This window comes from Aspergillus mulundensis (genome assembly GCF_003369625.1).
Source record: "Aspergillus mulundensis strain DSM 5745 chromosome Unknown scaffold_16, whole genome shotgun sequence".
In the NCBI taxonomy this organism is placed as follows: Eukaryota; Fungi; Ascomycota; class Eurotiomycetes; order Eurotiales; family Aspergillaceae; genus Aspergillus; species Aspergillus mulundensis.
Window position 1 is genome coordinate 397,172 of NW_020797904.1, and position 12,222 is coordinate 409,393.

At 44.8% G+C, this 12,222-nt stretch overlaps 3 protein-coding genes across 3 annotated transcripts; 2 read left to right on the plus strand and 1 right to left on the minus strand.

The window, feature by feature from the left end:
* Positions 1-4,187: 4,187 nt before the first annotated feature.
* Positions 4,188-5,286, minus strand: DSM5745_10702 (Oxoglutarate dioxygenase; the record flags this gene model as incomplete). Its single annotated transcript, XM_026752718.1, has 3 exons — positions 4,188-4,841; positions 4,894-5,055; positions 5,125-5,286. 3 exons carry the CDS (start codon positions 5,284-5,286, stop codon positions 4,188-4,190), a joined length of 978 nt encoding a protein of 325 aa, XP_026598736.1.
* A 1,161-nt stretch (positions 5,287-6,447) lies between these two features.
* On the plus strand, positions 6,448-8,340 carry DSM5745_10703 (Pyruvate carboxyltransferase; the record flags this gene model as incomplete). Its single annotated transcript, XM_026752719.1, has 4 exons — positions 6,448-6,455; positions 6,513-6,657; positions 6,710-8,212; positions 8,269-8,340. 4 exons carry the CDS (start codon positions 6,448-6,450, stop codon positions 8,338-8,340), a joined length of 1,728 nt encoding a protein of 575 aa, XP_026598737.1.
* Positions 8,341-8,622: 282 nt separating this feature from the next.
* Positions 8,623-11,930, plus strand: DSM5745_10704 (Aconitase dehydratase large subunit, alpha subdomain 1; the record flags this gene model as incomplete). The annotated part of the gene is made up of 4 exons (XM_026752720.1): positions 8,623-11,228; positions 11,285-11,404; positions 11,452-11,558; positions 11,617-11,930. 4 exons carry the CDS (start codon positions 8,623-8,625, stop codon positions 11,928-11,930), a joined length of 3,147 nt encoding a protein of 1,048 aa, XP_026598738.1.
* Between the last annotated feature and the right edge of the window lie 292 nt (positions 11,931-12,222).

Sequence of the window (12,222 nt, forward strand, 5' to 3'; positions counted from 1 at the left end):
CTAGTTAAAAAAGCGCCCTAAAGTATTTATTTATATTTATAAAAAAAATACTACATGCTAAATAATATTACCTAGTATAAAATTAAAATATACTATAACTTATAATAAATAGTATTAAGGTTTTAAATATATATTAAAAACTAACTACCTATAAAATAATTAATTATTTAATTATATTAATCCCTACCCTAAACTATATAATTAGTAAGAATTTTAATATTACTTATAATATTTTTAAGCCCGGAGTAAATAACCTATATTATAATAGTAAAATTATTAAATAGGCTAGTAATAATAATATTAATTATATTAATAAACTAGGTATATTCACGCATAAAGCTAGCTATATTTTTAATTTAACCTTTTTAAATATTTTTTTTACTTACATGCTAGTAATACCCAAGTTATATAATAATTTTAATTATTAAACTTTAGTTATTATAATACTAGGGCGTGGGAAAAAAATATTAAAATAGTATTATTATAATATATTAAATTATAAGCTTAAGTACCTAGCTAGGCTTATAAAAAATAAAATAATATTTTTTTTAGCCTAGGGAACTTAAAAATATAAAAATATTAAATTAATATACTAAATCTTTTAATAATACTATTATAAAAGTTATATAAGTAATTAATAAATATTTTAACCTAGGGAGCCATAGTGCCCCCTAGTAATTAATTAAATATATAAAAAATTATTAAGCCTGGGTAGTAAACCCTACCCTAAAATAAAAAAAGTATTTTTTAGTTATAATTTATAAAACTAAACACGCGTACTAAACTAAAATAATTAATAATATTAAAAATAATTAAAAACTATATTAAATAATAATATAATATAAGCTAAAGCCTAGGCTTAAGGCTTTTTTATTATTAATAAATAATAAAATAATTAAAAATATATAAAAAAAGGCTAATATTTTATAAAAGGTAGTATTAAAGTATTTTAATATAAATAATAATTTAAACTTTAATTTTTTAATATTAAAGCACTAGCAAGAAAATAAGCACCTTTATTAATTAAAAAAAATCTTATTAAAAAAGGTTAAAAAAATATTATTAATATAAGCAGCACCTTTTTAAAAGTAAACTAGGTAATAATTTATATTTTAAAGGCTTATTAAAAATATATTAAGTAGGTTATACACAGGCTATATAATTAATACTTATAATTAAAATATTTTTTTTTATTATAAAAACTCGCGGAGGTGGTAATATTTTTAAAAAGTAATAAAAAAAATAAGTTTTTATTTTAATTTTAGCGCCTTATAGCACTACTTTTAGTATTAAAAAAAAACTTAAATAAATTATAATATATTATGTTATTTTTATTATACTAGTATAAGGGGTACTAAGTTTATAATAATATAATACTTTACTTAAGCACTTAGCTATAAACTTAATAACCTTTTTTACTTATAATATAAAAATAGCACTTTTATAAAATTAAAAGGTTATTATAATTATTATAAATATTTTAAATACTTTTAATATTATTTTATTATAATACTTATTTTAATAAATAATAAAGCAAGGCTAGCCTTGTATACTTTTAGCCTTAATTATAAGTTTTTTTAATAAATAAAGTATAAAAGTATGCCTAAAATTTATTATAATAATAATATACCTAGTATATTATAATATATTATAAGGCTTGTCTTTTTTTTAGTATTATTTTTATTATATATTATTAAATTATTACTAGTAAACTTAATCCTGCGCTTTAGCTATATAAATAACTTTTACTTTAATTATATAAATAACTTTTTTTATATAAATTATAAACTTTTAGTAAAAAATATTTATAGCATGCTAGCTTAAAAAAAATAAAATAAAATAATTTTTACGCCTAAAAAATTAAAAATATTATATATTACTTAAAAATAGCATGGTAAATTACCCTTACTAATAATTAATAACTAGCTAATAATTATGCTTATTATTATAATACTAGGCTAAAAATAGCCTATGTTATATTAACTAGGTATTTTTTTTAATAAATAATTTTTTTAATACTAGTATATTATTAAGTAAGTTATTAAAGCCTATATAATAGCCTAATATATTTATAATTTAGTATATATAATATATAATCCGCCCGCGAATTTTTTTTATAAGGTAATTATTATTTATATTATTTTTAGCTTTTTATATAATATAAAAGCATGGTATAATAGTAAAACTAAACTTAAAAAATATATATAAAATTTAAAAGTTAGCGCCTAACTAGGCTAATATATTAAAATAATTAAAAAAATTTTAATACTAGCCACTCGCGGTATACTTCTAGTTTTTTAAATAATATTTATAATAACCTTTTTTAAAAATACTAGGCTTTTTTCCGCGGTGGTAATATTAAAAAAAGTATAATTATATTTTACCTTAAGGCTAAGGCTAGTTAATAGCTAAAACCTGCTAATAAAGTATATAATATTACTAAAAATTTTATAAGGCTAGGGCGCTAGCTTAAGGTAAAAACCTAAAATAAAGATATAAATAATAAAAGCTTTTTTTTTAAAAATACTTAGGCTAGTTTTAGCGTATTTTTATTATTTTTAAAAATATTTAAAAAACCTTACTAAAAATAAGGCCAAGAAACTAGCCATAAAAAAATTTAGGTAATAATAATAAATATTATTTTTAGTAAAGGTAGTAATTTTTAATAATAATTTAAAATAAATATATTAAAAAGTATATTACGTAGGCTATAGTTATATAATTTATTATAAATAATACCTTTAAGCATAGAAATTATTAATAATTAATACTTAATTTTATATATATAATACTAAAGTTATTAATATACTTTAAAAATTAAAGGCTATAATTAAAAAGCTTTTAAAAGCACCTTACTATTAGCTTTATATTAATAATATTTTAGTAATTTAATACACGCGCGGGTAGCCTTTATTATTTTTAAATTAGGCTTTTTAAATATTATATTAACTTATAAACTAGCATATAGTTTACTTATAATAATTTTTTAGTTATATAAATATTAAGGGGAATAAGCTAGCTAACAAGCTAGCTAATAAAATAGCTTTTATAAAAGTATAACTTTTAAATATTAATTTTTTAAAAGTATAACCTATTATAAGTAAAATATATAACTTATATAAGTAAATATACCGCGTGGCTTAAGCTAAATAATAAAAAAATATTTTAATAAAATTATTTACTTAGTATAAGTAATAACTTATTATAAAGCTAAAATTTTACTAGATTAAGGTATAATTAAAATTAATATTAAAATAATTAGTTTTATATTATTAGCTAGCACTTAAGTTTTTATATAAAAATTTTAAATAATATTATAAATACTTTTAATATAAAAATATTAAGCTTATTTATTTTTATAAAAAAATAAAAGCCTTAAACACTTAATTTTTTATTATTATTTTAAATAATATTTTTTATAATAGCCCTAGCACCTTATAATATTATTAATAATTAAAATTAAAATTTTAAAATATTTTTATAAATTAAAGCTTAAGGGCTTTATATTTTTACTTAAAATTATAAATTTTTATAAATTTATTTATTTATATTAGGGTTTCTTGTGCTTTAATAGCCCTTATACTAAAATTATTTAATTTAATATTAAATAATTTTTTTTTATATTATATTTTTTTTTTTAAATTTTTTTTTTAATATAATTAATTTACCTAGTATATTTTTTTTTATATAAAAGCTAGACCCTATAAACTACTATAATTAATTTTTTAAGTATATAATAAATAATACCTGCTAATAATTATATATTAAAATAATAAATAGAAAATAAGCGCCTAGCCTATAAGCTTTAGCAAAAGTTACCCTTTAAAATAAAAAGCCTTTTTATATATATATATAAACCTATTTAAATAAGCTACTTACCTAGTAGTGGCACGCCCCCATACCCCAAGGGAGGTCTAGAATATTAGGCGCACGCCTAGCGATCCCCGGGGCGTTAAATATTACTACTACTACTACTACTACTTGTTCCAACAGCAACTGGTACACCTATGGCCTCAATAGATGCCCAAGACTGGAAGTTTATGGCAGAGAAAGTTAAGTCGTTCTCCAAATTTAACAATCTTAATCGGCTGTCTCCGTATAAGCGTGATGCCAGAGCTGTAGCTACACTGCATATGCAGTATCGATCCATCTATGCATACCCCATGGTACATGTCGAACGTACTCCATCACCCCGGATAATGCGCCGCATTCCTTAACGTCTGATACTCCAGCGCCGTCAAATCCTCATAAACCGCCTCCTGCCCATCCAAAAACTCCCTCAACGGCCCAACATTAACCCCCCGATCCGCCTTGTTAAAGTACACCAGACTCCAGCGCTCGGGCACCGTCTCCCCGACACACTCCCTGGGCCTGGTAACCCGATGCAGCCCCCCCGGAATCCCCCCATTCGTCCAGCGCTGCATCGTCTCACTCACAATCACAACAACCTCCTCCTCCGACCCATACGGCATGGGCACAAACGTCCCCGGGTTCCGACGATCCTCGTACTCCAGCCCCGGCGTGACATCCGGAAAGACAAGGCTGATGATCCCGAAGTCCTTGTGCGGCCAGATGCGGCTGATCTTGCCCGCGTCCAGCGTCGCCCGATCAATGGGCGGGAAGTGGTTGATGCGGATCGTGCTCGCCTCGTTCGTGCACCGCGCCGTGAAGATCTCGCCTAGATCCAGTGCGCAGCCTAGTGCGTCGAGAAGGTCGAGCGTCAGGGCCCCGCAGCTGAAGAAGAAGCGCTCCATTGTGTCCCTGTAGCCTGGGAGGTCGTGCTCCGCGGGCCACTTGTTCGGGAAGATTTTGTCGCCTGGGTGCCCGCAGTCGAAGCTCTCCTTTACCATGTGTTAGAGGGAGATGAAATGGAAACTTAACGGCAGGACGCACCTTGTTATCGCTGAAGGTCGGCTCCTTGACGTCCCCCGTGTTGCTCTCGAGCCACCACGTCTTCTCCTCGCCCGGGACGCTCCATCCGCGCTGCTGGCCTTGCTTGGGGTCGTTGCGGAGGGGGAGTTTCACGTTGTATGGGAGTTTGAAGAAGCGTTTTATCTGGCCAGCCATGGCTCACTGTTAGATACTGGTACTGTATGGTGTAGGTAATTCCATGCAAGGGCGTACCTGGTCAAATGTCTCCTGGACCAGCGGGACAGGGACAGTGTGGTTCACCAGCTTCGCGAACCCGTACGTCGTCAAGCTGTCGAGGAGCTTGGCTGCGAACTCGGCGCGTTGCTCGGCCGTGCCATTGGAAAGGGCAGACGCGTCGAGAACGGGGATGGTCATGGTGTTGCTGGCAGTGTCAGTCCTAGGTATGGGATGGTAGGCACTGGGCAGATGAGCAAATGGTCGGGAGCAGAGGCGGCTTATAGAGCAACGGCCTTATGCATTGCCTGATGCCGTGATAGCGCCGGAGACCACGAAAGGTATGTCTTACGCTTGGCTGGTCCCTCTCTCTTGAATTTGCTTGCTTCGCCCCTTGGACTGGAGCCTCCTCACAGAGCCCCACGTCAAGCTATATCTCCTTCTGGTCTTGGATTGTCAGACCCCGAATATCGGACGCATCTCGCCTTTTGTAGTAATTGTGGATATTCAGGCAGGATACAGATGCATACCCTATGAGAGCTGGGAGTTCACCTCGCACTTTGCCTGGTATAGGACCAGGATGTTCAGCTCGGGCTGCACATATCCTATAGGGGTAGTTAGATACGCAGCGGGCTGCATAGCCGTTGGACGAGCGGCTGTAGCTAACAAGGGGTTCAGCTCGGGATGGCCACTGCCTGAATGAGAAGTCGATCCGGAGTCAATCACATCCTGCAGCTGGGACACGCACGTTATTTGCGGGAGCGTGGAGCTGACCTACGTCTGACACAGCACTATCTGCAATACGTAGTGGGATATGCACATCAGCACTAGGAAAGACAGGAGGCTAGACGTGTCTGTAAGCTGGCTAAGGAACGCACTACAATGGATGATTCAGCTGACTGCCCTACCATAGATATTACAGATAGGACCTCGGAGATATTAAACTCGTCGACTCGTCAGCGCCAAGAGGCCTGCAGAAGGGGCACACCAATGGAGGATTTGGCAATGCGGCTGACGGTGTGCCGCACTGCCGAGCAACTAGATTAACTGCAATGATCCACCACTAAGAACGTATATCTGTGCAGGGGTAGAGTATTATCCCCGCGTAAGGCGCCCGAGCTGAGTTGACGGACAGGGATAGACTGCAAGGACACCGAAGGGGTAAAAGCTTCGACTAGCCCGGGGCTGTGCAGATAAGCAGAGACTGAAGATGGCGGTTTCGGACAATTCCAATGTGTCTGTTGCACACGTGTGAGGGGTATTGATTCCAGGATGGGGGGAATCCGAGGTCTTAAAGTGAAGTGTATGGCCTGATGCGAGGACAATCGCAAGTCACTTCAGGTGCATTGTCGCAAAGATAAAATGCCCATGTATGACAACCCTAATGTTCATGTCCCAGCACCCGTGGACCCTAACTGACTGCATAGGCTCCGCAATCCCTCCGAGAAATATGAGCCCTTCATCCCCCCAGACCTGCCCGACAGGACATGGCCATCGAGAAGACTCACCAAAGCCCCTCGCTGGCTCGCAACGGACCTGCGAGATGGAAACCAAGCCCTCGCCTGCCCAATGGTCCGTCCCCAGCTCTCCACCCCAAAGCCAAGTATAGCCCTAACAGAACCAGAACATCGAGCAAAAATGGTCCTACTTCCAGCTCCTCCTAGCCACAGGCTTCAAAGAAATCGACATCTCCTTCCCCAGCGCCTCAGAGACCGAGTTCGCATTCACCCGCCGCGTCGTCGCCTCCGCGCCCGACGACGTCTGGCTGCAGGTCCTCTCCCCCTGCCGGAGAGAGCACATCCGGCGCACCGTCGACAGCGTAACCGGTGCCAAGAAGGCGATTATCAGCCTGTATATCGCGTCAAGCGATACCTTCATCGAGACGATGTTTGCATCTTCACGGGAGGAGGTCCTCCGCACGGCCGTGGACTGCGTGCGGTATACGCGCGCCATCACGAAAGATGATCCGGCGCAACAAGGCACGAGCTGGAATCTGATGTTCAGCCCCGAGGCGTTCTCAGATACAGAGAGCGAGTACGCAATTGCGCTCTGCAAAGCCGTCAAAGACGCGTGGGGCCCAGCCGAGATCCCCATGATCCTGAACCTCCCTGCCACAGTGGAGCGCTGCACGCCAAACACCTACGCCGACCAGGTCGAGATCTTCGCGCGGGCGTTCGCACAGAGCACAGACGTGGTTGTCTCGCTGCACCCGCACAACGACCGGGGTTCTGCCGTTGCCGCTGCAGAGCTCGGCCAGCTTGCTGGCGCGACGAGGGTGGAGGGGTGTCTGTTTGGCAACGGCGAGCGCACGGGGAACGTCGATCTCGTCACGCTCGCGCTGAACCTGTACAGCCAGGGCGTGGATCCAGGGCTGGACTTCTCCGACCTCCCGCGCATCCGGGCAGCGGTTGAACAGATCACGCACATCCCCGTGCACATGCGGGCGCCGTACGCGGGGGACTCGGTGTTCATGGCGTATAGCGGGTCTCACCAGGATGCGATCAACAAGGGGTTTAAGAAGTGGAGGGGGCCTGGCGATGGGACGGGGAGGGCGCTGTGGAAAGTGCCGTATCTGCCCATCGACCCGGCGGATATCGGGGCGACGTACGAGGCTGTGATCCGCGTGAACTCGCAGAGTGGGAAGGGGGGCGTGGCGTGGGTTTTGCAGCGGACGCTGGATCTGGAGCTGCCCAAGGAGTTCCAGGTGGTGTTTTCCAAGGTCGTCAAGGCTGAGTCGGAGGGTGTGGGGAGGTGGCTGACGGAGGCGGAGATCACGCAGTCGTTCTTTCGGCATTATGCTGTGCTTGAGAAGGATGTGCGTATTGTTGCGTGTGAGGTCTCGCCCAAGGAAGACGGGGGACGAGTGACGGTCGAGGCGATTGTCCTTGTCCGAGGGCGGCCGCGGGAAGTTAGGGCTAGCGGCGAGGACGCGGCCGATGCGGTTTCCTTTGCGTTTTCTTCGCTGGCCGGGCTGAATCTGGAGTTTGAGACGGTGCAGAGACGTATTCAGCCAGACGGGCAGGCGGCACTTGTCATGGCCCTGGTCAAGTGCAGGGGTCGCTGGCGGGCGAGGGCAGCGGAGCGTGGAGATCTTGCGGTGGCATTGGCCTGTCTATCTTCTGCTTTGGTATGTTTCCTCCAATGCTCTCTTCCACTGCTGCGAATACGTACTGACTGGAGCAGGATCTGCAGGAAGACCTGCCGGCCGACCGTCAATTCATGAGACTCTTGCCGATTGTGCAGGTCATGTCGTGATCCACCACAGGAGTGAAGAGCTAGACAGTTCGCAGATAGATGCTCCACCCGATTCTATTCTTAGAGGAGAATATACACATCCATTACTGTGTAGACAATAACCAAAGTACAGGGTTCTCTTCGGTGACTCGTCAGCGTATCACACAAAGGTGGAGCAGTAGTCGTATGGAATGCATCCAACCTGTTCAACACGTCCGATGTCGCTCGCAGCAGCTATATATTGGGCCTTCCGGCCGTCCGCGGTCTCCTGTCATCCCATCCATCTGCCTCCACCCCGAGAAAATGGCTCGTTCAGAAATGCAGACACCGCGCATGTTCAAGGTAGCCCTGTTGGTAGCACCAGAAGATAGGGTTAGCCGAGAGAAGGCCTCTCATGTCCGAGAAGTCCTGAGCCTGATCCAAGACGCCCGCCCGGGAATCCGCTTTGTGGTTTCAGAACACCGCTGTGGCTCCGGATCAGAGACACTGCAAGCATGCCTAGACTCGGATGCCATCCTGCTCTGCGGACATGATGCCGAGGACAGCATATCTATGGCTTTATCCAAGGAGCTTGACGCTTCTGCCACCATTCAACCCGTCTCGATCCCAAGTACTGCTCTTCTCCGCGAGGACGGTCCAACCGAGAGCGTCAATCTCAGGAACCTCGATATCACCTTCGTCAGTGGGCAGAGGGGAGAACGTGACTCTCGTGACATGATCGAACGGATAGCCCGCTGGGCCGGAGAACACGCCATGCGGTTCCAGCCACCCAAGGCCGTGCATGTCGTCGACGCGTCCACCTCACTGTGGAACACCGTTGCCAGTGAGGTCCTGCAGAAGCACTTTTCCCGCGTCCCGATTGATTCCGTTCCCGTTGATGTCGCTGCTGCACTGGTTGATTCCCGACCAACGCAGCTAAACGGGATTGTCATCAGCCGAACCGGAGCGAGCCTCGCGGAGAAGGTTCGCAATATTGTGGAATTCAATGATCTACTGCCCTCTGCCACTATCTCGTTGTCTCAGAGGAGCGACCAAGCGGACTCTAGCCTCAGCCGGGGGGTGTTCAAGGCTGGAGACTTCAGCACAGCCCATGAAGAGGCCACCTGCATCCTCCCCGCCATCAGCCTCATGCTCGACCTCTCTCTAGGGCTTCACGCAGAAGCAGCCGCAATAACCAAGGCCATACGTCGAACTCTAGACCCCGTCGAACTCCTCGGCTCGAACATGCGGACTCCCAGCGCCGGCGGCACAGCCAGCCCACACGAGTTCATGCAGACATTCACACAGCACCTAGACACCTATCTCGAAGCAGCCCGAGCTCTTCCCAGCCCCGAACCCCCTCAACACAATCCCCACACATCCCATCTCCATAACGCCCCCCGCCCCCGCCCAATGTCCGTAATCGAAAAGATCCTGACCCACGCCGCCGTCGGACTCACCACCCCCACCATCCAACCCGGCGAGATCATCTGCGCAGCCGTCTCCTGGACCCTAACCTCGGAGATCCTCTGGGCCGGGATGGAAAAGACGTACGCCGCCATGGGGCGCCCCAAGCTCCACCGCACCGACAGAACGTGGCTAGCCCTCGACCACACGCTCGACCCGCGCACCAACCACCTCCCGCGGCAGCGCGGCCTCATCGAGAAAGCCGAGGCCTTCCGCCGCGAAGCCAAACTCGTCGACTTCGTCCCCGCCAACACGAGTATCCTGCACACGGACTTCACGCGCGATAGAGCGCTCCCTGGCCAGATTGTTGTGGGCGCGGACTCGCACACGTGCTCGGCGGGGTGTGTGGGTGCGCTGGCGGTTGGTCTCGGTGCCGCGGATGTGGTGATGCCCATGGTGACAGGGGAGACGTGGTTCCGGGTGCCTGAGGTGTGCCGGATCAACTTCGAGGGCAGGCTGGGGTTCGGGATCAGCGGGAAGGACGTGATCCTGCATATTCTCCGCCTGTTCAAGCGGAACACGATTGCGTTCCAGCGCGCCGTCGAGTACGGGGGTCCCGGGCTGTCTGAGTTGTCGATGGACGCGCGGTTCGCGATCGCGAATATGACGACGGAGTTTGGCGGCATGGGGGCGTGCTTTGAGGGCGATGAGAGGACGGCGGCCTGGATTGGCGATCGGCCGCATGGCGAGCATCGGGGCGGTTTGTATTTCCGGGCGGACGCGGGGGCGGAGTATGCGGAGGTGCGCGCGGTGGATCTGGGCGAGGTGGAGTGGACGGTTGCGCTGCATCCGAATCCGGACGATGTGGTGCCGGTGAGTGAGAAGGAGGGTATGAGGCTGGACGGGTGCTTTATAGGGGCGTGTACTACGACAGAGGAAGACCTGATTACCGCGGCGCTGGTGCTGGATGCGGGCCTGCGCTCGGGGCTCGTTCCTGTTTCTGGACGCAGACGAGTCACGCCGGGGAGTCTGAGCATTATCAAGAACCTAGAGCGCCACGGCCTGTTGGACATCTACCGAGCAGCTGGGTTTGACATCGGGGCACCCGGGTGCTCGTACTGCGTGGGCATCAACGACGTGGACGTCGCCTTGGAAGGCGAGGTGTGGCTGTCGTCGCAGAACCGCAACTTCCGCAACCGCATGGGCAAGGGCAGTATCGGGCATGTCACCTGTGCGGCGGTCGTTGCGGCGTCGAGCTTCGGCATGGCTGTTGCTGATCCTCGGCCGCTGCTCGGCCAGATCGACAAGGCGAGGCTGGACAGGATCCTGGGCAGGCAGAAGGTGGCCGTGGCATTGGCTCCAACCATCAGCGAGCCTGAGCCTGTTCTCGTAGCAGAGAGCTTCGACGAGTCGGAGAATGCTGGGGGTGGAACGGAGGCCTCTCCCTCTACTCGAAGTACCAGAGGTAGCTCTGAGCAGATTCTGCAGTCGAGAGTGCAGAGGTTCGGTGAGAATGTCGATACGTATGCCATCCTACCTATCCACAATAGAACGGTCTAACCTCTTATATTATGTTTAGGGACGCCATCATCCCCGCCGAGTTCGTCCCAGGCGTCGACAATGCCGACCTGGGCAGCCATTGCTTCCAATACTACCGCCCCGAATTTCGCCAAAGAGCAAAGGATGGAGCAAAGATCATGTTTGTCTATCTATTGAATAGTGATGTATCTCAGGCTGACTACTCAGCGTCGCGGACCGCGGATTCGGCAGTGGGTCGTCGCGCGAAGACGCAGTTAGGGCTTTGCAGGGCGCCGGCATCGAGGCGGTTATTGCGCCGAGCTTTGCGTTTATATGTGGGTTCTACTTGAAAAACCATGGGAGTGCTTGGCTAATGCCGATTGTATAATGCAGATGACAGAAATCAGCTGAACATGGGCCTTTTCAGCATCACACTCCAAGACGACGCCTTCTACGCCCACGTGCAGGAAGATTCCGTTGTGATTATTGACCGTGAAAAGAAAATCGTACGCATCGACGGACTCGACCAGGCGTTTGCGTACCAGCAGTCGGAGATGGAGAAGACGCTGCTTGAAGCTGGGGGTGTGCTTCCTCTGTACAGCCGGTTCGGGCGCGCGGTGTTTCGGGGAATTGCCAGGGCGAATACTAGCAGGGGGGAGAGGCCTAAGGCGCCTGCGAAGGGTTTGTCTGGTGGACTGGAGTGGTGATATACAGAGTTGCATGCAGAATAGGCACAGGGGGACGTGCAGGTGGCAGCTAGAGACTTACCTAGGTGGTATTTCCAGTTGACCTTAGTTAGGGCTATAGAGTGTGGTATATATTTCCCGAGTAGCCTTCTGTTTGCCTACATTCCTTTCTTCAAAGTACGTTGCTGGAAGCACCTCAGTACCTCGATCTCGATGAAGTAAGTGAACATCAGCCCCGGTTGCCATTGAGGATTCCCCAAGGAACGACACGTCTCATCCAAGGCTGCCTATTATACATTGTATAGTGTCAGGC